The 24,075-nt window shown below is 37.6% G+C and overlaps 1 protein-coding gene across 9 annotated transcripts in view; it reads right to left on the bottom strand.

The window, feature by feature from the left end:
• METTL8 (methyltransferase 8, tRNA N3-cytidine) overlaps positions 1-24,075 on the bottom strand; it is a 98,263-nt gene that overhangs the window by 4,447 nt on the left and 69,741 nt on the right. For 6 of the 9 annotated variants that reach the window (XM_058714266.1, XM_058714256.1, XM_058714227.1 and 3 more), the window contains 7 exons: positions 23,006-23,376; positions 21,076-21,125; positions 15,437-15,500; positions 13,642-13,781; positions 9,202-9,308; positions 9,011-9,076; positions 7,924-8,298 (listed from right to left, as the gene is read on the bottom strand). In XM_058714266.1, coding sequence (XP_058570249.1) covers positions 8,108-8,298; positions 9,011-9,076; positions 9,202-9,308; positions 13,642-13,781; positions 15,437-15,500; positions 21,076-21,125; positions 23,006-23,376 — 989 coding nt within the window. In that variant the 3' untranslated portion in view covers positions 7,924-8,107. Of the gene's footprint in view, positions 1-7,923; positions 8,299-9,010; positions 9,077-9,201; positions 9,309-10,929; positions 11,294-13,641; positions 13,782-15,436; positions 15,501-21,075; positions 21,126-23,005; positions 23,377-24,075 lie in introns of those variants that run through there. The other 3 variants (XR_009257280.1, XM_058714254.1, XM_058714262.1) reach the window with 3 other exon arrangements.

The following is a 24,075-nucleotide window of genomic DNA, read 5'->3' as shown; positions in this document are numbered from 1 at the left end:
GATAAATAGAATAAATGCTTTTCTGGATCTCGAATTGCATCCTTCATTTGGATTTCTTAAAAACTTTAAAAATATCTTCTAGAGAGTCAAAGTGGAATATATACATTAAAATAAATGAGGGCTGTGAAGGAAGAAGTATGAGCAATGAAAAAAGCAATTATCCTTGGAGACAGAAATTTCCTTGCTTCAATGCAGCATGTGACGCTGGCAATTTCAGCCATTCTCTTTCAGGTGCTTTTCAGTGTGAGTTCCAAATGCTGCTTGAGGGGACTCGGTCTCAGTTACCTGAGGGACTGGGGCATAACTAAAGATGTATGGAGAGCTATCACATTCTTTACGCCAAACATTCTGTTCAGTAGGATAGCCTCAGGAGGAAGATAAGTCACCCTTGGGAGACAGGTAAGAGAAATGAGGCAGCAATTGCATAGCGTTGACTGTGGTAAGTACATAGCATTAAAACAAAACAGAACAACAACAAAAACCCCAAAAAACCTCAAAGGCATCTCATCATTAATTTTACGAAGTCACACAGTTTTGGCTCTTTTTCCCAATGAAAAAGGCTGAAAGACTTGAAGTGTGATTGCCATTCCTCAATGATTCTGAAACAACCAATAATCAATACATAAAGATTAACGGAGAAAGAAAATTCATTTCTGCTCTTTGTGCAAGGAGCTAGGAAGTGTCACATAAGGGAGCAATGGATTGAAAAAACTGCCAAAAAACTTGTATAAGCCTAACAAAACTTACAATTTTCCTGGACCAAACCCATCAGCCCAAGTAGGAGAGATGGTGCTTGGGGCTTTTAAGGAGGCAATCAATGGCTCACTTCATTTGATAGGCAACATCTGATAGAAAAACATGTATTTTCTGGGGCCCAGGCTCAACTTGGTGCCTACCTGCTGGAGAAAATCAAAGATAAGATGCAAATCCCTGGGAAGCCAGGGACACAGCTAACTGGACGCTTTTTGTGACTCTCTGAAGTCCATGTGCTCCTAAAGTATTGATTTTTTTTTTCTCCTTATGAAATGTTAACATGTATTTTTATTCATTCACCTGCCTCTAGCTGTTCCTTACTAAAGGTTAAGTGGTTGTGAAACCACATGCACTAGAGAATCCAAAGCAGCTGTTTCAAGCTCTTGAACAAGTAGTGGTGCCTTGTAGTTCCAGGGGAAGAGGCCGGGGGCTCTCTTTGACCACCTGCAGGTTTTACTGTGCTCCATCCATCTCATGCCAACCTGGCTTGCCAGTGTTAGGGTCACTGTGCTCTGAGACACTTCAGAATGGTGCTCTGGGGAGCTCTGTTCTGCAGCCTCCTGGGCCTCTCCGGCAGGTGCACTTGCATTTTCAATTTGATGCTGTTTTTCTTACCCTCTGCCTGCACTCATACACAGAACTATTATTACTTGTTACTGCATGTTGCTGATTCATACTCGGAGGAAAAAGTAATTTTGTCTTCAACACCTCTTCCCTGTCATTTAAGGCATATGTTAATGAAAGACAGATTTTGGCATCCATTCTCTTTTGCAGCTTTGAAGCCACAATATAAGATTCATTGTAACTGAAGATGCAACTGTTATTTTACTTCTATTTATAACAACACCAAAGTCATCTTGCAGGTACCTTTGTGCCTCTCAAATCCCAAACCATATTCCAAGAAATGCTCAACATTTTAGGCTTCAATTGGCATTAATGTACATACAATGTTTTAAATAAAGATGTTTCCACTTGTATTTTATTACTGACAATCCCTGAATTCACATATTTTAGATTATACAAAAGCTGAATCCCTTTGAAGACATGTTAAGGGCTTTTTCAAACTGATTTTTTTTTTCTTTAAGTGAGGAGTACGCAAGTGATGGGTGCTCTGCTCACTCGGAGGGGAGCCAAATGGAAGCCTGAAGCCTGAAGCCTGAAGCCTGAAGGGGGTGGGGTGAGAACAGAAGTAAACATATGCAGAATGCTGAAAAGAACTGATTGAAAGCTTTTGCTCTGTCATTCCTCTCTTTCCTTTCCTGCTTTTCCTTCCCAGTTTGTGACTGTGGACCAAATGCAACCTACTTATTTCAAAGAATCACTGGATCTGGAATGAGCTGTCACCTTGTAGATTGTCTCATCCAAACTCCTACCCATTGCTATAATTCTCCGCTTGATTCAGGAGCACTTTTTCTCCTCCAGCAGCTTTCCCAGCAGCATTTGAGCCTATCAATTAAAAGTGTGCTGAGGAGACTAGAGGTTTTGCAATCAGTTCTGGGTCCAAACTGTGGCTCTCTCACTGACTTGTGATATCCAGGGCAAGTTATCCCAAATCTCAGGGCCCCTGTCTTATCTGTTAAATGGTTATAATAGAAATGAATTCACAGCAGTCTGAAAATTAAATGAAGTAATAGTTTAATATATAAAACTGTAGTCTATAAAAGACTCAGCACTCAGAGCTAAATTAAGAGTAGCTAAGTGTTGGGGCGCCTGGGTGGCTCAGTCGGTTGGGCGTCCGACTTTGGCTCAGGTCATGATCTCGTGACTTGTCACGCGATTTGTGAGTTCGAGCCCCGTGTCAGGCTCTGTGCTGACAGGAGCCTGGAGCCTGCTTCAGATTCTGTGTCTCCCCCTCTCTTCGTCCCTCCCATGCTCTTACTCTGTCTCTCTATAATAAATAAATGTTAAAAAATTTTTTTTAATAAAAAAAAGAGTAGCTAAGTGTTTCAAAAGGAACTAAGACCCAAGCTTTCTGTTGACTCCAAGGCAATATTTTTCCACGGCATCTTACTGTCTTTCTCACAAGGTCTCATGAAACCGCTGAAAAAGTTTCTGTTGCTGGAATACTCTGTATACTGTCTTATAGACTGTAAATGTTGTTACTAATCACAATACCTCACACATATTCAGTGCTTTAGAATTTACAATGCACTTTCACATGTGGGGAGGGAAAATCCACGCCAACATGTCGTCTACGGATGACTAATAGAGGCAGGAAGCAGAAGGAGCAGAGGCTCTGAAAGAGGTCTATTAGTGATGCAAATGTGAAGTTATCTGCACTTGTGAGGAGCATAATAAACATTAAAACCAATTAGAAGTAACAACGAGTGATAAGTTCCAGTTTCAGAATTCGGCTTTGATGAGTTAGAAAACCATAGGAAGACAGCATAAGAGTTTGGGGGCAAGAATTTAGCTAACCTGAAGTTTCAGTCTAAATGATTCAGATGCCCAGGGGGACATCTCTTTGCCTATGGGTGAGGTTTCACAAACTAAAGTAACTATTTAGATTGCATAATGGTAGAAACCTCCGTGTGTTCATAATTCAGAGACAAAGCTTATGGACCAGAGTCAAGCAACACAAATAATTTCTCAGAAGTCAACATTAACTTGGTGTTTCAATACAACAAATGTGTCATACTGAATGCAAAACTTTTAATAACAGAAACCGTTACCTTGGCTTTTTTGCAAACTTCTGAGAACAGTTTGTGTAGGAGAGTTTTTACATTTGGAAAATACTCAAAAGCGAATTTTTAGAAGTGTGGAAAAATAGAGGGTGCATTTTTAAATACAGAATATTTCATTGTTTCTATCTTGCAAGAAGATGAAGGAACATCTTTTTCGATTAGAAAGAAAACTGTCCTTTTGAAATTCAGCTCCCTCAGAAGAATTTTTAAATATCAAACTCTGCCTAACTGGTCCTAGCTTTATGTTTATGAAGAAAAAATTAGAATTTCATGCAGTTATCAAATATTTTAAGCTAATACCCAAGCAGATATATTTGCAACACTTCATGATTTTAAAACAACTCAAACTTATTACTTTCTGGAGGTCAGAACTCTGAAATGGGTCTCACTAATCTAAAATCAAGGTATCGGCAGGGCTGCTTTCCTTCTGGAAAGGCTCCAGGGAAGAATACATTTCCTGTCTTTTTTTTTTTTCCTTTTAATTTATTTAAATCCAAGTTAGCTAACATATGGTGTAATAATGATTTCAGGAATAGAATTTAGTGATTCATCACTTACAACATTCATTCACCGAGTGCTCGTTCCCACAAGTGCCCTCTTTAATGCCCCCTGTCCATTTAGCCCATCCTCCCACCCAACACCCCTCCAGCAACCCTCAGTTCATTCTCTGTATTTAAGAGTCTCTTATGGTTTGTCTCCCTCTCTGTTTTTATATTATTTTTGCTTCTCTTCCCTTATGTGCATCTATTTTGTATTTTAAATTCTACACGAGTGAAATCATATGATATCTGTCTTTCTCTGACTTATTTGGCTTAACATAATACACTCTAGTTCTATCCACATTGTGGATTGGATTGGAAAGAATTTCATTCTTTTTGATCACTGAATAATATTCTATTGTATATATGCCACATCTTCTGTATCTATTCATCATGAACATGTGGGCTCTTTCCATACTTTGGCTATTGTCGATAGTGCTGCTATAAACATTGGGGGGCATGTGCCCCTTTGAAACAGCACTCCTGTATCCTTTGGATAAATACCTAGTAGTGCAATTGCTGGGTTGTAGAGTAGTTCTATTTTTAATTTTTTGAGGAATCCCCACACTGTTTTCCAGAGTGGCTACACCAGTTTGCATTCCCACCAGCAGTGCAAAAGGGTTCCTCTTTCTTTGCATCCTCACCAACATCTGTTGTTGCCTGAGTTAATTTTAGCCATTCTGACAGGTGTGAGGTGGTATACCTCATTATGGTTTTGATTGATATTTCCCTGATGATGAGTGATGTTGAGCATCTTTTCATGAGTCTATTAGCCATCTGGATGTCTTCTTTGGAAAAGTGTCTATTCATGTCTTTTGACCATTTCTCCACTGGATTGTTTTTTTGAGTGTTGATTTTGATAAGTTCTTTATAGATTTTGGATACTAACCCTTTATCTGATATGTCATTTGCAAATATCTTCTCCCATTCCATTGACTGCCTTTTAGTTTTGCTGATTGTTTCCTTCACTGTGCAGAAGTTTTTATCTTGATGAGGTCCCAATAGTTCATTTTTGCTTTTGTTTCCCTTGCCTCCAGAGACATGTCAAGTAAGAAATTGCTGCAGCCAAAGTCAAAGAGATTGTTGCCTGCTTTCTCCTCAAGGATTTTGATGGCTTCCTGTCTTACATTTAGGTCCTTCATCCATTTTGAGTTTATTTTTGTGTACGGTGTAAGAAAGTGGTCCAGGTTCATTCTTCTGCATGTTGCTGTCCAGTTCTCCCAGCACCATTTGCTGAAGAGATTGTCTTTTTTCCATTGGATATCCTTTCCCGCTTTGTCAAAGATTTGTTGGCCATACATTTGTGGGGCCATTTCTGGGTTCTCTATTCTGTTCCACTGATCTGAGTGTCTGTTTTTGTGCCAGTACCATACTGTCTTGATGATTACAGCTTTGTAATACAGCTTGAAGTATTGTGATGCCTCCAGCTTTGGTTTTCTTTTTCAGGACTGCTTTGGCTATTTGGGGTCTTTTCTGGTTCTATATGAATTTTAGGATTGTTTGTTCTAGCTCTGTGAAGAATGCTGGTAGTATTTTATAGGGATTGCCACATGATTTTTTATTATCTATAGGCAAAAGGTTACCCCCCCCACTCCTTTTTTTTTTCCCCTCTGCCAAAAATCTGTTATTTTGTCTAGCAGCAACTTTAAGTAGGGGGCTGATTTAGGTGGGCTAAGCAAGAGAAAGACTGACCAGACAAGCAGAAGACACTGGTAGAAATGACCTATTGAGCAGCCATGTGGATTAAGAGGTCTATGCTAGACGGAGCCCAAAAGAGCCCAGTTTGTGTCTCACAGTCCAAATTTGGTTGATGTATTTTTGAAGTTTCTAAAGGTTAACTACATGCTATAATACATTATAGAAAGACACAAAGCTGAATTTTACTGTGCCAGTCAAAAGCCTGGCTTGAATCTGCTATTTAGGACTGAGAGAGAGAGAGAGAGAGAGAGAGAGAGAGAGAATGATTTACATGTGTGAGGATGTGAGAATGATTTTATCTTCTGTTGTTTTTAAAACCACCTTAGGCCATGATTTTTAAATTGAGACACAAGAAGATCTACTGGGGTTCCCATAGCAACATTAACTTATCTAACTGCCCTTGTTGTATGTAATACGTTCATTAGTTTGGCTTTAAATGTACACTTTAATTATGAAATACAACAGAGTGAAGAGTCTCAGGCAAATTTCAACTTTTGGATTATTGACGTAAGCATATTTAAACAGAAACCTTAATATTGTACTTCTGAGGAATTGCTACCAAGGCAAGTATATGCAAAAAGCTTGTGATCCTCCTTGCTCCCACGTCTGACCTCACTGCATTCCATTCTACATAAGATGCCCTAATCTCTCTAAATATATTCATAACATGCTATCAGTAGGATAAAACAGAAACAAAGAAACAAACTTCAGATTGCTCCAATCCAGAGACTAGAACCCAATGTGTCCCCCCCTTTTTTTCAAAATTTATTTATTTTGAGAGAGACAGAGAGTGAGTGCAAGCAGGGGAGGGGCAGAAAGAGAGAATCTCAAGCAGGCTCCGTGCTGTCAGCACAGAGCCCGACGTGGGGCCTCCATCCCACAAACCGTGAGATCATAACCTGAGTAGAAATCAAGAGTTGGATGCTTAACTGACTGAGCCACCCAAGCGACCCCCCAAAATGTGCTCTTCTATTCAAAGCTGTCTATAAGCTGACCTCCCTATCTTCTGTCCATGATTCCTCATCTCGAATGGTCCATACCAAACACACTTGTTTTTCATCATCTTCTGAGAGCACATGTTCAAGGACTAGCCTCACACCCACCTCCCCCAGAATGCTGATACTTCCCCTTTCCTTCCCACCAGCTAATCTTTCTCTCTCTTTGGAACCACTATTGCTGCTGCTACCACTACTATGTGACATGTTTATGACTAGGCAGCATCCCTCTTCTCTTTTTTTGATAACAGGGTCTTCATTCTCCTTTGAGGAACTTTTCTCCACTCCATACATTCAGTCGCATCGTCAATGAAGCCACCCTGCCCCAACCTGTCAAGAGATGAATCCATGACCCAAGTGGGACCAATCACATTCTTACAGAAAACTGAATTTTAAGTGAATTCAAAAAGGAAAAAACAGTGGGAACTAAATTTTTCCCATGGTGGTCCTTCAAGAGACTATCCATTTCTTCCAGATTTCTGTGGCTCATAACCAAAGTCCACTAGCTGATAAGTTCCCTATTTGAGTACCTGTTCATATATTATCAGAGATTGTGATTGAGAGGCTTGGGATGTGCACATTTTTCTTTGCCAGCCAGATCCTATTTATGCTCCCTGAAGACAGGACTGAGTCTTTGTTGTATTACTCCATATAATTTCACACAATGTAAGTACCCAGTAGATGTTGTATAACAAACGAAAAACCAATCTTAGAAACTCTGTTTTTACAAAGTACAATTTGAAAGCCAACTTATACCCTTTTTGAGGCAAGGTGGTAAATAAATTTTTAATTGCTACAATTTAAGAATTTTCTCGTGTATAGCAGTTGTCTTAAAGAGAGATTACAACTTGTATGCCTAAGAATAGCCTGAAAATAATGTCAGCTTGGGTCATACTTCCCCAATTTTAGGAAAGGAAAGAGAAACTAACATTCTATTTCAGACATTAGTTTCTGAATCAAAAAAAAAAAAAAAAGAGTTTTGGGAAAAAACAGACAACAACAAAACAAACACCTTAGTCTTGGTTTTGTGACTGGCCAAGGAAACGAGGAGAGCTGCCTTTCCGCTATCAGATAAGAGAGGAAGAGAATTTAACTGTGTTAGACTAATGTATAAATAGATGTTTTTTTCCCACTTCTAAAAAATGGCAGGGTATAGTTTCTCAGAATCATCTGACTTATATCAGTCATTTAACTGAATGCTTATAAAATTCAAAGAACAAACAAAATGGTTAGACACAATAAACCCAAACAAGCTTGAGCACAGAATATGGTATACTCTTCCAAATCATTTACAAGTGCTTAAAATGAACAAAAGAGCTCACCCATGATAAACAGCAGGATATACAAATTCTCTTGTCTTCCCTTTCAAAAATGAAAGATTTACAGAAGTCTTTGAATAGTGTAATCCTCTGGTTTGTACCTTAACATGATACATAACTCAGCCATGAGAAAGGAGTGGTGATACCAATTTGGAGGGTTTTTGAGTCAAGTGTAATGGTTTCTGGAATTTGCCTTGAACCCACACTCGGTGCATTTTCACTTGTTTTTTCCTATTAACTTGTAAGCGACGATCAACCAGATTTTGCTTCTCATCTAACCCAGCCTTGCAGAACATAGTGTGGACTTCCCCTGTTGAGACAAAAGTGGCAATCAAATGTATATGTGACTGGGGCTTGGTGGGGGGAAAAGGAGACAGTCAAGAACAATGGAATGACTGACCATCTAAATTGCATTTAAACCAAGAAACTCTCTAGTACAAATTAGTTAAGGAAACCTTTGAAACCAAATAGGTTTCTTCTACTTCACAGAAATATACCAATATACACAGTTTAACATAGCAGGCATAAATAGATATACATTACTTACTACTGGTTGCAAATTTAAATATTTTGAAAGGTGCCCTCTGTTCTGAGTTTTTGTTAGTTTGCAGAGACCCCAAATGGCACATTTTAAAAGTGCTCACATAAGTTTGGAGAAAATCCTTGCATGCAGAATTCATTTTAAAAGTTTTTTTTTTTTTTTTAAAGGAGAAATTGACAAGAGACAAGTAATTTTCTATGGACTCTTAAAATCAAATTCCCTCCTTTGGCTGTGGTATGTCATCAGCTTCTTCATATCTGGGCTAACAGTACTTCCAAAATGGAACAGACTACATCTTCATTTGGGTATAAGATGAAACAAGTGATTCTTTTAAAGTAGTTTCAGCTGGGAAAAGATTAAAAGGCAAAAAGGCCATTTTCAAGCTTTCATGTAGAACAGCTACAGTGTGGTGACAGACTAACCAAAGAGTTTTTTTCTTTTTTTTTTACAGCTAATTATTTCCCCTTATAGATAAGCATACCTTTCGTAAAGAAATATGCTCTGGTACCATCTCCTCGCACATAAAAATTTTCAGATAAGCAATGACCTAAAAAAAATAATTGCGATCAGAGAAACCTAGTATTCCTTCAAACAAAACAAACAAAACCTTGAAATAAAATATAAACAAAGCATTCTTTAAAACACATGAAAATAACTCCAAGCTGAATATACCCCTTTTAAAACGAAGCTGAGTCTTATCATATCTTCCATAGTCCCGAAATAGCAGCATTCCCCCAGGCTTCAGTAACTTGGACAGTCGGTTTATAACACCTTGCATCCTTTGAAAACAAAGCAAGACACTGTTTACAGAAATCTTGTTTTACATGCCACATCCTAACCTTCTTAGAGATAAAATAAGGAAAGCTCGATGGGGCCAAAAAATCTAACCCACAAAAATAAGGGCAACAAAAATATATATATTTTGTATAGAAAGGAAAAAGGGTACCAACTTGCTAAATGATAAGAATCAAAAGGCCTAGAGTATCAAGTAATCACCCAAATGACAAGAGTGGTGACTTCAGAGAGCTTGATATATGATGTCAAAGCTGCCCTGCAAAACCACAGATGGCTCCTGATATTTACATCAAGTTAAGGTAGTTCCAAGGCAGATAAACACTGAAGTTGCTTCATTTTCCTTGAAGATAAAAAAATATTGTAGAGCTATTCCAAATTGCACATATCTAAACAGAGATCATCTTTCCTCCCAGACTAGCTCCTTCTATTTAGTTCAAAGGTACCATCATTCATCAAAGTGTTAACACCTCAGAGACATCCTTAACCCCTTTCCTTTTTCTCCTCTTCCACTAACCTCCCCATAACCATCTAGTCATCCAATTCTAGGTGTTCTTTTTTTAACTGATGGCTTTTTTCTCTTTTTTGTTTCCCTTTGGTGCTCCTTTAGTACAAACTTCTACCTCCTTAGGCCTGAAAACACACTATTTAACATGCTTTATTATTCCCCTTGTTAAGTCTTCCTGTATATTACTGATGAATTATTCTGCTTAAAATGATGGTTTTGTCAAATCATCCCTTTGCTCAAAAATGTTCATGATTTTAATCCATAGGATAAAATCTTAATTTCTTAGTTGGGCCCTTCAGATCTCCTACAACTGGTCTCAATCTCTCTAACATCTTTACCATTACTTCTCAATGTGAAGCATCAACTCTCGCCAAACTGTTATATGCTTGGCTCTGAAGCAGTCCATGCCTTCGTTCACATGGTTTCCCCTCAAAGAATTCTCTCCTTCTTACTTTCTGCCTATTTAAATTCTATTCACACTCCACCCCCAGCTCAATACTGGGAAGCCTTTACTTTCTTTCTTTTATTATTTATTCTTTTCATTTGGCTCTCAATCAAATATGACCCCTTGTGACTGCTCTTGACTTAATGTTTTTGGTTAAGTTTATGTTTATGGTCTTATGTGTGATTATGGGCCAGAGATGGCAAAGATTTCAGATCTCATATTAATGCCAAGTGACTGACACTGGCTGCCTACAGAGCTCTATTGAGAAGGGCTCTTAGGGCTCACTGGGAATGACAATCAGGGTACAAAATCAGTTATCAGTGTCTGCCCTGAGCAGAGAATGGTAAATGGCAGCCTGTGTGCTAAGTCCTCCCCATCTCTGCTTCATCCATGCTACTTAAAGCTTCTAGATTTTTCTTACTTTAAAAATGAGGGTTTTAGATTAGATAATCTGTAAATCCTTCCAGTTAAAACACTGTTCAGTGGAATAATGGAGTGAAAAGCCAGATTTATGTCAGGTTTTGAAGGAAGTAGTGAAGAAATTAAAGTAACTATGAAAACAAGACAGAAATATAACAGAAAGAGGTGGCATAATTAGATGAAATGCTCTTTTAAAAAACTGGAACATAAGTACATGAAAGGGAAAAAAGAAAAATATTTTTCCTTGTTTATTTTATTACAGGTTATTTTCACACTGTGCTTATGGCCTTAGGCTTTGGCAATTAAAGAAAACTGTATCTAATCCTTAAAATATCCACTTTCAGAAGAAATGTTTTATGTACTGAGAAAAATATCTTTCTGCAACGATTACTAAAACAAGCATGAAACAAAGATGCAGAAAAACAAAGGGCCAAATACAGCCATCTCCGTCTGCAAATCCTTTCTTCCCAATTATCCTTTAATGTCTGGGGTTGTGAGTAAAGGCAAGGGTGGGGAGCTGCTTTTCTTCATCATCCCATCTTGCTTGGCTCAGCGCCAACTTCCAGAGCCACTTCCTGAGAACTGTCGGTGGGAGAGGGCTGGGGGAGATGGACAAGACAATAATGGGTGAAGGCTCCTTTTCTTTCTTTATTCCACTCAGGCCAACTCTGCTATCCTCATCTGCCTCTAGTTGGAGGGTGAGGAAAAGGAAGAAGAGATTTTAAAAAGGAGTGTTTATTGACTACCTACTCTCTGCTTGGATCTGTGGTAAACATATTATACTGTATTTTATTTTAATGATAAGGACAGTTAGTTCTTCTTTTGTAGCCTCCTGTGGTTTATTCCCATTTAGGCTAGGATGCCCAGACTCAAGGTCTAGCAGAACCGCTTGCCATTCGTTTGTGCATGGATTTTCCAAGCTGTCAAGAAGACACTTTTCCAAAACTTTCACGGGGCTAAATATATCACTGTCCCAAATGACTCTAAAGATACTGTCCTGCCTTTTCACTTACTACTGCCCTCCTTCTACGCATTCACCCTTTTTTTAGGTCATTTAGACCATTTTAGGCAAGAAAATGGCTAGGGACATGATACATGTAAATTTATTTTATAATAATTACATAGAATAAACATACTATAGAATGACAGTAATCCTTCCAAGACATCTGCTTCCCCTTCTTTTTAACATTCAGTTCAAATCATAAGAAAATACATTATCTAAACTAATTTCAAGTAGTGGTTTTGTGGTCTTATTTGGAATTTAAACACTTCCTGTTACAGGTGTCAAATAGAAAATCTTGTTCTCTATCCACCTACTCCATCCTTTTAACTATTCATTCTTTTAACTATGAGACAAAATACATAGATGACATCTTTCTACCAGTACCTGAATGATGCCAATATTCTACCCAGATTAGTAGAAAGACATAGATTATAGAAACTGGGAGGAAATGTAGCTTCATGGAATGTGATATATCTCACCAGGTACAAATATGTTTCATTTAGATTTATTTGAAAATTTAATTTGTCTTTCAAAAAGCAACCAAAAAGCTCATCTCTGAATGAGAAGTAAAAGGACCGTAAAGGGTCTTAATGATTTTATAATTGCAAAGGAAAACGCACATATTAACCCACTTTCTTTGGGAAAGTGTCACACTCATCAAAGAGTGGTTGATATCAAGTCTGTATCTACCAGCAGAGGAACATTCCTGGAGCTAAATCTACTACCAGAGCAGAAAACCCAATTTTAAGAAAACTTACAAATGCACAACCCTTGACACCACACATGTCTTAATATACATGAGGTGGCAAAATTCTAAGAGAAGTGATCATTTTAATAGCTGGTAATATGTCTTTCTACTTCCTCTCTGAACAAAAGCTATGTTTACTGTTTCAAAACATTGTGTGAACAGGGCACCTGAGTGGCTCAGTCAGTTAAGCGTCCAACTCTTAGTTTCAGCTCAGGTCATGATGTCGCAGTTCATGGGATCAAGCCCTGTGTCAGGCTCTGCACTGACAGTGTGGGGCCTGCTTGGGATTCTCTCTCTCCTCTCTCTCTCTCTCTCTGCCCCTCTCCCACTCCCACTCCGACTCTCTGTCCCTCTCAAAATAAATAAATGAACTTTAAAAAAAAAAAAAACACTATGTGAACAAAAAATCTAAGTCATAAATATTTAAATGACAGCATTAGGCCAACCTTAGATTATAAAGGTCCAAGGTTAATCTGGCAAATCTTGAGTACCCCTAATTCCCTAGAGGGCTTCTTTAAAACACATTCTTTTTTATTAGTTTTCTTTATTTTTGAGAGGCAGAGAGAGACAGAGCATGTGTAGGGGAGGGGCAGAGAGAGAGGGAGACACAGAATCCCAAGCAGGCTCCAGGCTCTGAGCTGTCAGCCCAGAGCCTGATGCAAGACCCGAACTCACGAACCGAACTGTGAGATCATGACCTGAGCTGAAGTCAGACGCTTAACCGACTGAGCCACCCAGGCGCCCCTAAAACACGTTTTTTTAAAGTCTTGTGACAGACTGGTATGAAGCCAAACAGATTCACAACCCACCTCTTCACGAACATTCAGTAAGATGCTAAATCAAAGAAAGATGTTTGTTTCTGATCACCAAGTACAATTTCCCTCTTGGGAGTCTATTAGGCTGTTCTGAATTTGTAATCTCCTTAAAGCACTGTCACTTTTAATAGGTATGTGTCTTGCCAGAATATGCTCACTTCACTCTGACAGTGATAGAAAGCTCACTAATGAAGCAGTTTGACCGGTTTCTTTCTAAAAGTCTGAAGAAAGGAAAAACTGCACTTAAAAGGCTGCATGTTATATATGGTATAGTTCACTAAATAATAAAGTCAAGAATTGTCACTTTTGATAGTTCTGAAAACCATGATTGATAAAGGTGCTTTACACATTTGCTTTGCCCTTTCTCGTGTCTTCAGTTACCTGTCAGGATGAATAGAAGAGAGCACAAAGACAAGGAGAATGACGTCCAGGATCCCATCTGGAAAAGGGTACGGTGAATCTTCATCACAAACATCATGAACAAAGGCACAACACTGAGCTGCTCTGTAGGATGAGTGCAACTATCATGATAAAGGAACAATAATAATAAAAAAGCAGTTAGCAGACTTTTAGCATTTTTCTTAAAATAAAGAGATCAAATTTTATATTTCTCCCCAGTGCCTTCCCTCTGTAAATATGAATGCATTTTATTTCAGATTCCATATTCTGTTAGCTTATTTCAAGCTGCTATAAAAAAATTAAGTCTAGCACTTGGACTCAACAACAAGTATTCTTCACAATCCCTTTTTAATTTTAAAAGTGGAATAGGGCAGGCTTTTGAGGCAGCGTTGCTGGAAGCCTACCCTATGTGATTTTGGAGGCACTGAGATCATCCTGTTTTCTCTCCCACTGCTTGTCCATGCCTCCTTTGGCTTAAGATACAAATATTCTCTAATACACAATCAGATAATAGTAATGACTGTACAACTCTGTAAATATACTAAAAATCACTGGATTGTATACTTTATTTTTTGAAAGAGATAGAGAGAGAGTGAGCGTACAAGCTGGAGAGGGGGCAGAGGGAGGGAGAGAGAGGGATAGGGAGAGAGAGACAGAGAGAGAGACAGAGAGTCTTAAGTAGGCTCCGAGCCCAATTCGGGGCTTGATCCCACAACCTGGGATCATGACCTGAGCTGAAATCAAAAGAGTTGGATGCTCAACTGACTGAGCCACCCTGGTGCCTCTGAACTGTATAACTTTAAAATGGTTAATTTCATGGTCTGTGAACTATATCTCAATAAAGCTGTTATTTTCAAAAAATTAGAGCAGGGGTGCCTTGGCTGGCTCAGTTGGTGGAGCATGTGGCTCTTGATCTCAGGGTCATGAGTTCGAGCCCCATGTTGGGTATAGAGATTACTTAAATAAATAAACTTAAAAAAAATAAATAATGAAAAAATTAGAGTACACACACACACACAGACACACACACATACACAAATGCACATGCACACAGTTTGAGTACAAAACAACACTAGAAGCATATATACCAAAACAGTAACCTCAATTCACCATAGGACTCTAGGAAGTGTGATTATAGGTGAATTTTATCTTTCTCTTTAGGTTTTTTAGTATTTTAGAAAATGTCTACCATGAATAACTATTACTCTTGTTATCAGAAATTAAGTTCCATCTATTGACTACACATTTCTGTTAGCAGAATTTCCTTTCCTTTCCCATTTCCTAAAAGTACTTTTTGCTAAGGTAATGCTTACTAGCTTTTGGGGATTGGTCAAACAAACCCAGGCTCCCCACTGTTTTCCAAATAGTCTAGGACATTTTACATTTGTATCATATACTTTCTCAAAATTTGTTTTACTTTCAATAGTTTCAATTTAACTAGTGCCTACTATGTATCAGTCTGTGCATAGGGCTCTAGGGACATAAATATGAATAAGATCACCTCATAGGACCTGCTGACCTTTCTAGGTGTACCAGTCCCTTCATTTTTATTTCATTTTATTTTCCTTTTTTTTCCCAGCTTTATTTTGAATTCAAAATAACTTCTATCATTTTAGGGTAATATCTTAGGCATCAGGTGATGATGTGATTCCCAGAATTAGTAAAAGCTCAGTTAAACATGGTTACAGATAACACTGAAACATTTAAAAAATATCACTTCAACAACAAATAAATTATATCCTTACATGGCTCTCTTTAAAGAAAATATGAGGCATACCTTTACTAGTTCCACAGCTCCGGAAGCAAAATCACAACAATAAAGAAAGGACTCTGGAGCATTCCTATGAAAATGGAAGAAATATTTAAATTTAGAGTTCACATATGCTCAGGTTACAAAAGAAAGGAAACTGTAGGCTTGAACTTGTTAAAAGGTATTTCTTTAATAAAATTTTGGATGACACCTGGCTTACTGTTTCTCCTTTTAGATGGTGTTCTCTATAATGGTGTATGGGTGCCTTCATGTTACTTCTGAAACAGCATTGTCTCAAATACTTATTAACTACAAGGTAACTTTCAAATTCCTGTCCTGGTTTTTTTTGTGTTTTTTTTTTGTTTTGTTTTGTTTTTTAATTTTAGAGAGAGTGTACATGAGTGAGGGAGAGGGACGGAGGGGGAGAGAGAGAGAGAGACTCTTAAGCAGGCTCCATGCTCAGCACAGAGCTCGACACAGGGCTCCATCCCAGGACTTGAGCCAAAATCAAGAGTTGGACGCTCAACAGACTAAGCCACCCAGGTGCCCCTTCCTGTCCTGGTTTTAAAGCTCTCCGTTGCTTGGGCCTACCTGCCTTACGTCCTATCACACTCTCACACAGGAACCCTCCAACGCCATCCATCATCATTGCTCCATCTTCCTCCCCCCGAGTCTTTCTTCTGTGCCTCCAGCCAGCAGGGCCTATAGTTCCTTGTTGCCTAGTCAAGTGCTACCCTTGTGCAAGGATGCTCAGACCCTTGTGTTCTTTGGTGCTTCAGTCCCCTTTCTGTGTGTACAACTCATTTGGTTCTTGAGTTTCTCACAGAGGCTCTGATGCCCTAATGGGACAGGAATACATATTTATTTTAATAGCATGTAAATACAACTTCTAAAAAAGAGTAAAAAAATACTAATATATTAACTCCTAGTTATCTTTTCAAGTTTTTTCAAACATTTATTAAGACTCATGTATGTATCAAGAATTAGAATACAAGTTAGTAAATGAAATTGTCCAATAAAATAGTAAGAGTATGGATTTTGAAGCCAAACAGACCTGCGTTTAAGTCCTGAATTTGCCATTTATTAACTCTGTGAATTTGACTCATCCTCTCTAAGACTCAGTTACTTTATTTACAGATGTAAATAAATACAGTTATTTTTTGGTTGGAGGATGTTTATTCATATAAAAGTCTTGAGTAATCTTAATTGGCCTCCACTGAACTTAGACAAGTTCTATTTGGCTTTTTACCTGAAATTCAGTAACAATGTCTGGACCATGGTTACTCATGGGCATGCATATACTTTGAATTTTGTGGGTCAGTACTCTTCCCGGTCATCCCTCATATGCTTGTATCAAATAATTACTGCATCATGTTGCTTAGCACCATGCCTGAATCACAGAGACTGGCATGTTATGAAACAACAATTATAACAATTATAACTATAGTTCTGGCTCCTGTGGGTTTTATAGCCTAGTTGGGGATATGATCGGTTTTATCTAGCTTCTACAGGGTTATGGATAGGGCAGACTTCCTAAGTCTTACCTAAGGTGTAAGTTTTAACAATTCTGAAGAAGGGGGATAGCAATGCTGAATGGGGAGAAGGATAAATGGTATAGGGCTTAAAGGTGGGAGTCATGTGCCAAGGATGAGAAGCAGAGTTGATCCTGAGAGCTCAAACCAGTATGTGGCAGGATATATAAGTGGGCCTTGAAACACATAATTAGAACTTTGATTCAGGAGACATTTCAAGCAAGGAGAACTACTAAATAAATATGGGATACAAGCACAAATATGAATTCCACAAATAAAATCTCACCCAGGCTCAGATAATACTCTTAAATGCTACTCATGGATGAGTACTGTGAGGAGTCCTTCATTCTGTGGCATTTGGAGATTTGCGTTCAATTTAAGATCTGTCCAAATAAGTTAAAGTATAATGAACAGGATTTGGTTATGACTTGCACTGCTTGTTTTTTTTTTCGTCTGTCCCAAATAAAAACAGTATTTAGGGGCACCTGGGTGGCTCAGTCGGTTGAGCGTCTGACTTCGGCTCAAGTCATGACCTCACAGCTCGTGAGTTTGAGCCCCACGTCGGGCTCTGTGTTGACAGCTTGGAGCCTAGAGCCTGCTTCAGACTCTGTGCCTCCCTCTCTCTCTCTGCCCCTAACCCACTCGCATTCTGTCTCTGTCTCTCTCAAAAATAAATAAACATTGAAAAAAAACCAACAGTGATTTATTGCAGCCTGTACCCCTACTGCTTCCTATGAAATCCATATATTCATACTCTTAATTTGCTGGGTGGTCATATGTGTTTGAAAACTTTCCGTAAGCACTCAGATGCACGATGTAATATGATGGCTAAGGGCAAGGGCTCTGGAACCAAACTGTCTATGGTTTGAATCCTGGCTATACCACTTAGTTGTGTGACCTTGGAATAGTTACTTAATCTCTTTGTAATCCTGTTTCCTCATCTATAAAGTAGAGATAAATATGGCATCTAAGGTCACTGTGAGGATTGAAGGGATTCTTAGAAGTTTCTAGGAAGGTTCCTAACTCAGAGTAAGCACCTAATAAATGTTAGTCATTATTATAATTGTTGTTGCTATTACTATTATTACTATTATCATATTATAGGAAGATCTGCCTTTGCCTTCTAGGAACTTAAAAACTTAAGAAATTATCATGGTTCTATAAAAACTTCCATATAACTCAAAATGCTTCTCTGGACACTGGCACATCTAGCTCATTATAAAAGGTATGCAGTCAACCTTTGGGCAGTGGTTACTAAACACCCACAAGATATAGAACAGTCTAGCAGTTAAAGAAAGTATGTGCTATTTGCCATGTGGTCCTACCAGGACAGCAGCATGACCTCTGAGACTGAATTCCCATGCATCAGCAGCCCAAGTTGAAGTCTTGTGACCACCCAATGACTTTCCAGAGCTTTTCTATAAAATCAGCTGACTGCCTTGGCCCTTCTCCCAGCAAGCAGGTGTAAATATCACTACTAACACCACACCACAAAGCACTCCCTTGGCAGGGGGTTTAAGAATTAAATGATCCTTGGAGAATGATATGACCTCTCAATTCCAGAGGTCTAATTATGGTAAAATATTCTGAAAATGTAAAACACTAATCCTGTACTCTCCAAAAGTAATAAAACATAATTTCTTAGGTGGGAAAAAAAAGTCTAATCCTCCCTTTGGAAGGCTAATCACTGATTGCCTTTTAATGATGAATTAATTATCTTGCGTTATCGAACTACAATGACTTTTTAAAAAAAGACAGAGCCACAAAGAATCAGGGAGCAAGGAAGCAAAAGATTGCAATTATTAGCTGGCGGGAGAAGTAAAAAGGGAAAAATATTACTAACAAGTGGGGATTCAGAGATATTAGTCAATATGTATTGAGCTCTAACTATCTGTATTATACTGTTGGGCTACCTGGAAAATCAGATTAGGGTAAAATATGCTTTCTACCTCAAGGAATACAAGCAGTGGCTGGAGACACAAGACATAAAGAAATGACATGCTAAATAATACCTTGGGATGAGTCATAAAGTAACACATTATCAACTGCCAAGGTAGTAAATTTCTGTGTACCGTAAGCTCAGAGATAACTCGGGTGAAGGAAACTGGCTACGTGGTATAATAAAACAGGAAACATTGGACCAGAAATGAGGAAAAGGGAAAACAAAGAGAATAAAGACAAAAGGAGAAAGGCCATTCAGACCTGCAAATGTGCAGTTCTATCACTTCTGCCTGGCCACTTTAACTGGTAATCTGATGGTATTTGGAAATTACTATTTACTATGTTAGTAATGAAGAATATCCTGATTTTTTTGGCGCTACATCATAAGTATTTAAAAATAGTGTCCTGGGGGCACCTGGTGGCTCAGTTGGTTAACTGTCCAACTAATGATCTCAGTTCAGATCTTGATCTCAGGGTCATGAGTTCAAGCTCCATGTAGGGCTCCACACTGGGTGTGAAGCCTACTTACTTACTTACTTACTTACTTACTTACTTACTTTATTTATTTATTTATTTATTTATTTATTTATTTATTTATTTTTAACATTTATCTATTATTGAGACACACAGAGAGACAGAGCATGAGCATGGGAAGGGCTGAGACAGGGAGACACAGAATCCAAAGCAGACTCCAGGCCCGGAGCTGTCAGCACAGAGCCTGACGTGGGGCTTGAACTCACAAACTGAGAGATCATGACCTGAGCCAAAGTCAGATGCTTAACCGACTGAGCCACCCAGGTGCCCCTGTGTGAAGACTACTTTAAAAAAATAAAATAAGGGGCACCTGGGTGGCTCAGTTGGTTGAGCATTTGACTCTTGATTTTGAGTCAGGTCATGATCCCAGGGTTGGGCTTCATACTGAGCGTGGAAGCCTACTTAGGATTCTTTCTCTTTCTTCCTCTGTCCCTTCCCCCTGCTCACAAGTTCTCTCAATAAAAATAAAAATAAAAATAAAAATAAAAATAAAGAAAGAAAAAAAAAGTGTCATAATGTTGGCATTGTGTTAACTGTTAAATTGAGGTGGTGGGTATATGAGAATTCATTGTATTACAAGGAAACACTAAAAAAATAGCATCATTAGAATTTAAAATACACATAAAGACTGACAGGAATTATAACAAACAGTAGCTATGTTAGGATGATGGGTGATTCCCACCCCTCTGTCCTCTAATGGAAATGTTCTGCAATGTGCTCATGTTGATTTTATAATGGAAAAAATAATGTGAAAGTTATTGTATCAACTTAAAAAAAAAAAAACAACAGAGGGGCGCCTGGGTGGCTCAGTCAGTTGAGCATCCGACTTCAGCTCAGGTCACGATCTCACAGTTTGTGAGTTCGAGCCTTGCATCGGGCTCTGTGCTGACAGTGCAGAGCCTGGAGCCTGCTTCAGATTCTGTGTTTCCTTGTATCTCTGCTCCTCCCCCACTTGTGCTGTCTTTCTCTGTCTCTCAAAAATAAATAAAATGTAAAAAAAGAAAAAAAAAACTAAAAAAAAAAAAAAACAGAATAGGTAAAAGGTGCTAGAAAAGCTTTGTAAGAAGTGTCTTCATCATGGAAATACCACAACATATACGTGAAGCAGTGAACAGGAAGGATGTGTCAGGAAAACACCTCTGTCCCTATCATCTCTGTCTGCTTTTTTGAGTTTTAGTCTAGTCTTAGACTAGTTGCTGTTACCTTCAAACATTTTCAAGTTATTTGACAAAAGAAGGTCTTCTACTGGGTGTGGCTCCAGAAGTGATGACAAAATGAGGGTTAAGAATAAGCTTTAAACTCAATTCTGTGTGTGTAAAATGGCACCTACATACCTGGAGGAACAAACAGATTTCTGAAGTTAGCAATTCACAGCTTAGTGGAAGGGTCAAATCCCTTGCTCTTTTCTTATTCTCTCATCCATGCAAACACAAGCTTTAAAAATTACTTTGACCCATGGTGGACAACCCATGGGTCATTCTTTTCATAGTAATTCCTAGTTTACGTGAAATTAGACACTGAAACAATTCTTTGAAATTTGCTTCAGTGATTGTTTATATGAGAATAAGAACACTACCAGCATACACGTGACATTTTCCCAGAATTTCTCAACACCCCATACATATGTAAAATTTTGTAGGAGAAAACTTTAAAACTCACTGTAAAGTGTTCAAAATTGGAAAAACACTATTTCCGGCACCACAGCCAACCTAAAAAATTGAAAGAATAAACAAATATCATGAAAAGAAGGTTAAATTTTCTTCACCAATGTTAGATTTTTTTCATTAAAAAAAAAACTAGAATAAATTTACTGGATCTCTAGGTGTAGGAGAGTTTTCTAAACTCAAAAGCAAAGGAATAAGCCACAAGAATAACACTGATTAATTTAACTATGTGAAATTAATTAAACATTAATTCATTAATTAAACATGTGAAATTTTTATACACCAAAACTCAAACCAAATTAAAAGGTGACCAATGCACTATGAAAAAAAATTGGCAATAAATATGATAAAAGGGTAGAATTCATTAAAAAAACAGTAACAGATAAATTAGCAAAGGAAATAAATAGAACACAAAAGAAATACAACTGTCTTCTAAACATCTGAAGAACTGTCTGACCTAGTTAGCAATCAAAGAAATGCAAATTAAAACAAGGTGTAATTTTCATCTGTCAAAAAGGAAAGCACTTAAGTAAGAATATTCTAACCAATGAGAGTGTGATGAAACAGACATATATTGCCGTGAATTGGTATTAATACAGCTTCTTAGAAAATTATTTGGCAATATATTTTAAGAGCACTAAATTTATTATTTTATTATTTTTTTAAGTTTATGTATTTATTTTGAGAGAGAGAGAGAGAGAGAGAGAGAGAGAGAGAATGAATTACAAGCAGTCTCCACGCTGTCAGCACAGAGCCAGATGCAGGGCTCGATCCCACAAACCATGAGATCATGACCTGAAATGAGGAGTCGAATTCTCAAATGACTGAGACACCCAGGTACCACTAAGAGCATTACATTTTTAAAATAAATTACGAATTAGTAAATCTGACCCAAGATAATAAAAGAAATACAGAAAAGTCTATACCCAAAGATATTTTCTGTAGAAAACTGAAAACAATTTAAATGCTCAGTACTGTAAAAACAGATAAGCAGAATTAAAGTACTCCACATAATAAAATATTTTGCAGCCACAAAAATGTTTATAGAGAATTTTTAAGATAGAAAAAACTGCTTATGATATAATGTTAAATAGAAAAAAACCAAAACCTCAAAATACAGGTACAGTATAGCTCAACTATATAAAATAGTATAAATGAAAAAAAAAAAGTTAGTAAAATGTGAAGAGTGGTTAAATCCCTTGTATAGATACCTTTATAACCCAAAGGAGGAGATTTACTTTTAAAAACAGAAAGTCAAGGGGCACCTGGTGGCTCAGTTGGTTAAGCGTCCAACTTCGGCTCAGGTCATTCTCTCACAGTCCTTGAGTTCGAGCCCCATTTTGGGCTCTGTGCTGACAGCTCGGAGCCTGGAGTCTGCTTCAGATTCTGTGTCTCCCTCTCTTTCTGCCCCTCCCCTGCTTGTGCTCTTGCTCTCACTCTCTCTCAAAAAGAAATAAATACATTAAAAAAAGAAAGAAAGAAAGAAAGAAAGAAAGAAAGAAAGAAAGAAAGAAAGAAAGAAAGAAAGAAAGAAAGAAAGAAAGAAAGAAAGAAAGAAAGAAAGAAAGTAAGTCAAGGTCTACACTGGATTATAGCTAATTATATCTCACTTATTTCTATTTCACTTAAAAAGGGGTAATAACAGAAAGAGACAGAAATTAAGGCCAAAACTTTACTGGTATTTAAAACTGCCTTCAAATTAGAAATGAAAACAAATTAAAAAAAAATTAAAATCACAAACTTAGAGCCTGATTATACATGTGAGTCCCTTCAATATTTTTTATGCACAAAGGCATACTGAACCCTTTTCTAGTTAGATTTGATCATTATTCCCCCTAAAAAATCTGGATCATTAATAAAGTAATATGCAATATACATTTTAAAATTATTTGCCACCTCCCATCTTTGCCCCTGCAGGACAGTACCTCAAGGATTCTGAAAGTGGCACTGCTACCAGGAAACAATTCGGTCTTCAGAGGTCCTTCGCTGTGTTCTTCAGAGTCTAGGTTGGAAAAATGAGATCTTGCTCTGCTTGGACCATCTGATGAACCACACCTTTTCATACCAAGATTTTTTTCCTCAGGCATAATAGGGCAGTGCATTCTTGAGAAACAATTTGCAGCACCAGTTTTCACATTATCCCATGATGATTCTTGTGTCTTCTCTTCAGTTTTTTGATCAACTGGAATAATTTCAGGAAATTCCCTCAACAGCCAATTACGATCCTTGAAAAACTTATTCTTATGAATCTTATAAAATGTATCCCAATATTGACTAGCTTCATTCTCATACTTAACTAAAATAAAGAGAAAAAAAAAGATTTATTTTACTATAAATGATGTTTACTATTAGTTACTACTTTAATAACTAAATATATTTAATAATTAAATACTGTTGAATATATTACATACATTTATAACAATTACATTTACTACTGAATAACTTTAATATTATAATTTTTATTTATCTGATTTTTTTTTTGGCCTCTTACAGGTTAAAACTACAGAGTATTATTTTTCTCAAAATGTATCAGTGTATGGGGTATTTAGTTCTATCCCCTACAAATCTGCTTGTGTCTTAATAGTTTGGCCGATACATTTTTGTGAGGAATATAATCATTGCAAACTACTTTTTATAGTTTATATCTTGAATTTATTTTTATTTATTTTTTTAAGGAAGATAGATTTAAAAAAGTTTTTTAATGTTTATTTTTGTAAGAGAGAGCGCATGTGTGCACACAGGCACAAAGGGAGGAGGGGCAGAGAGAGGGGGAGACAGAGGATCTCAGGAAGGCTCTACATTGACAGCACAGAGCCTGATGAGGGGCTTGAACTCATGAATCAAGAGATCATGATCTGAGCCAAAGTTGGAGGCTTAACCAACTGAGCCACCCAGGCGCCCAGATTTTTTTTTTTAAAGTTTATTTATTTCTTTTGAGAGAGAGAGAGAGAGCACACACACAAGCAGAGAAGGGGGAGAGAGAAAGAATCCCAAG

Source organism: Neofelis nebulosa, chromosome 2, assembly GCF_028018385.1.
Source record: "Neofelis nebulosa isolate mNeoNeb1 chromosome 2, mNeoNeb1.pri, whole genome shotgun sequence".
In the NCBI taxonomy this organism is placed as follows: Eukaryota; Metazoa; Chordata; class Mammalia; order Carnivora; family Felidae; genus Neofelis; species Neofelis nebulosa.
The sequence above is the reverse complement of the archived record's forward strand: the minus strand, read 5'-3'. Positions and strand labels throughout refer to the sequence as shown.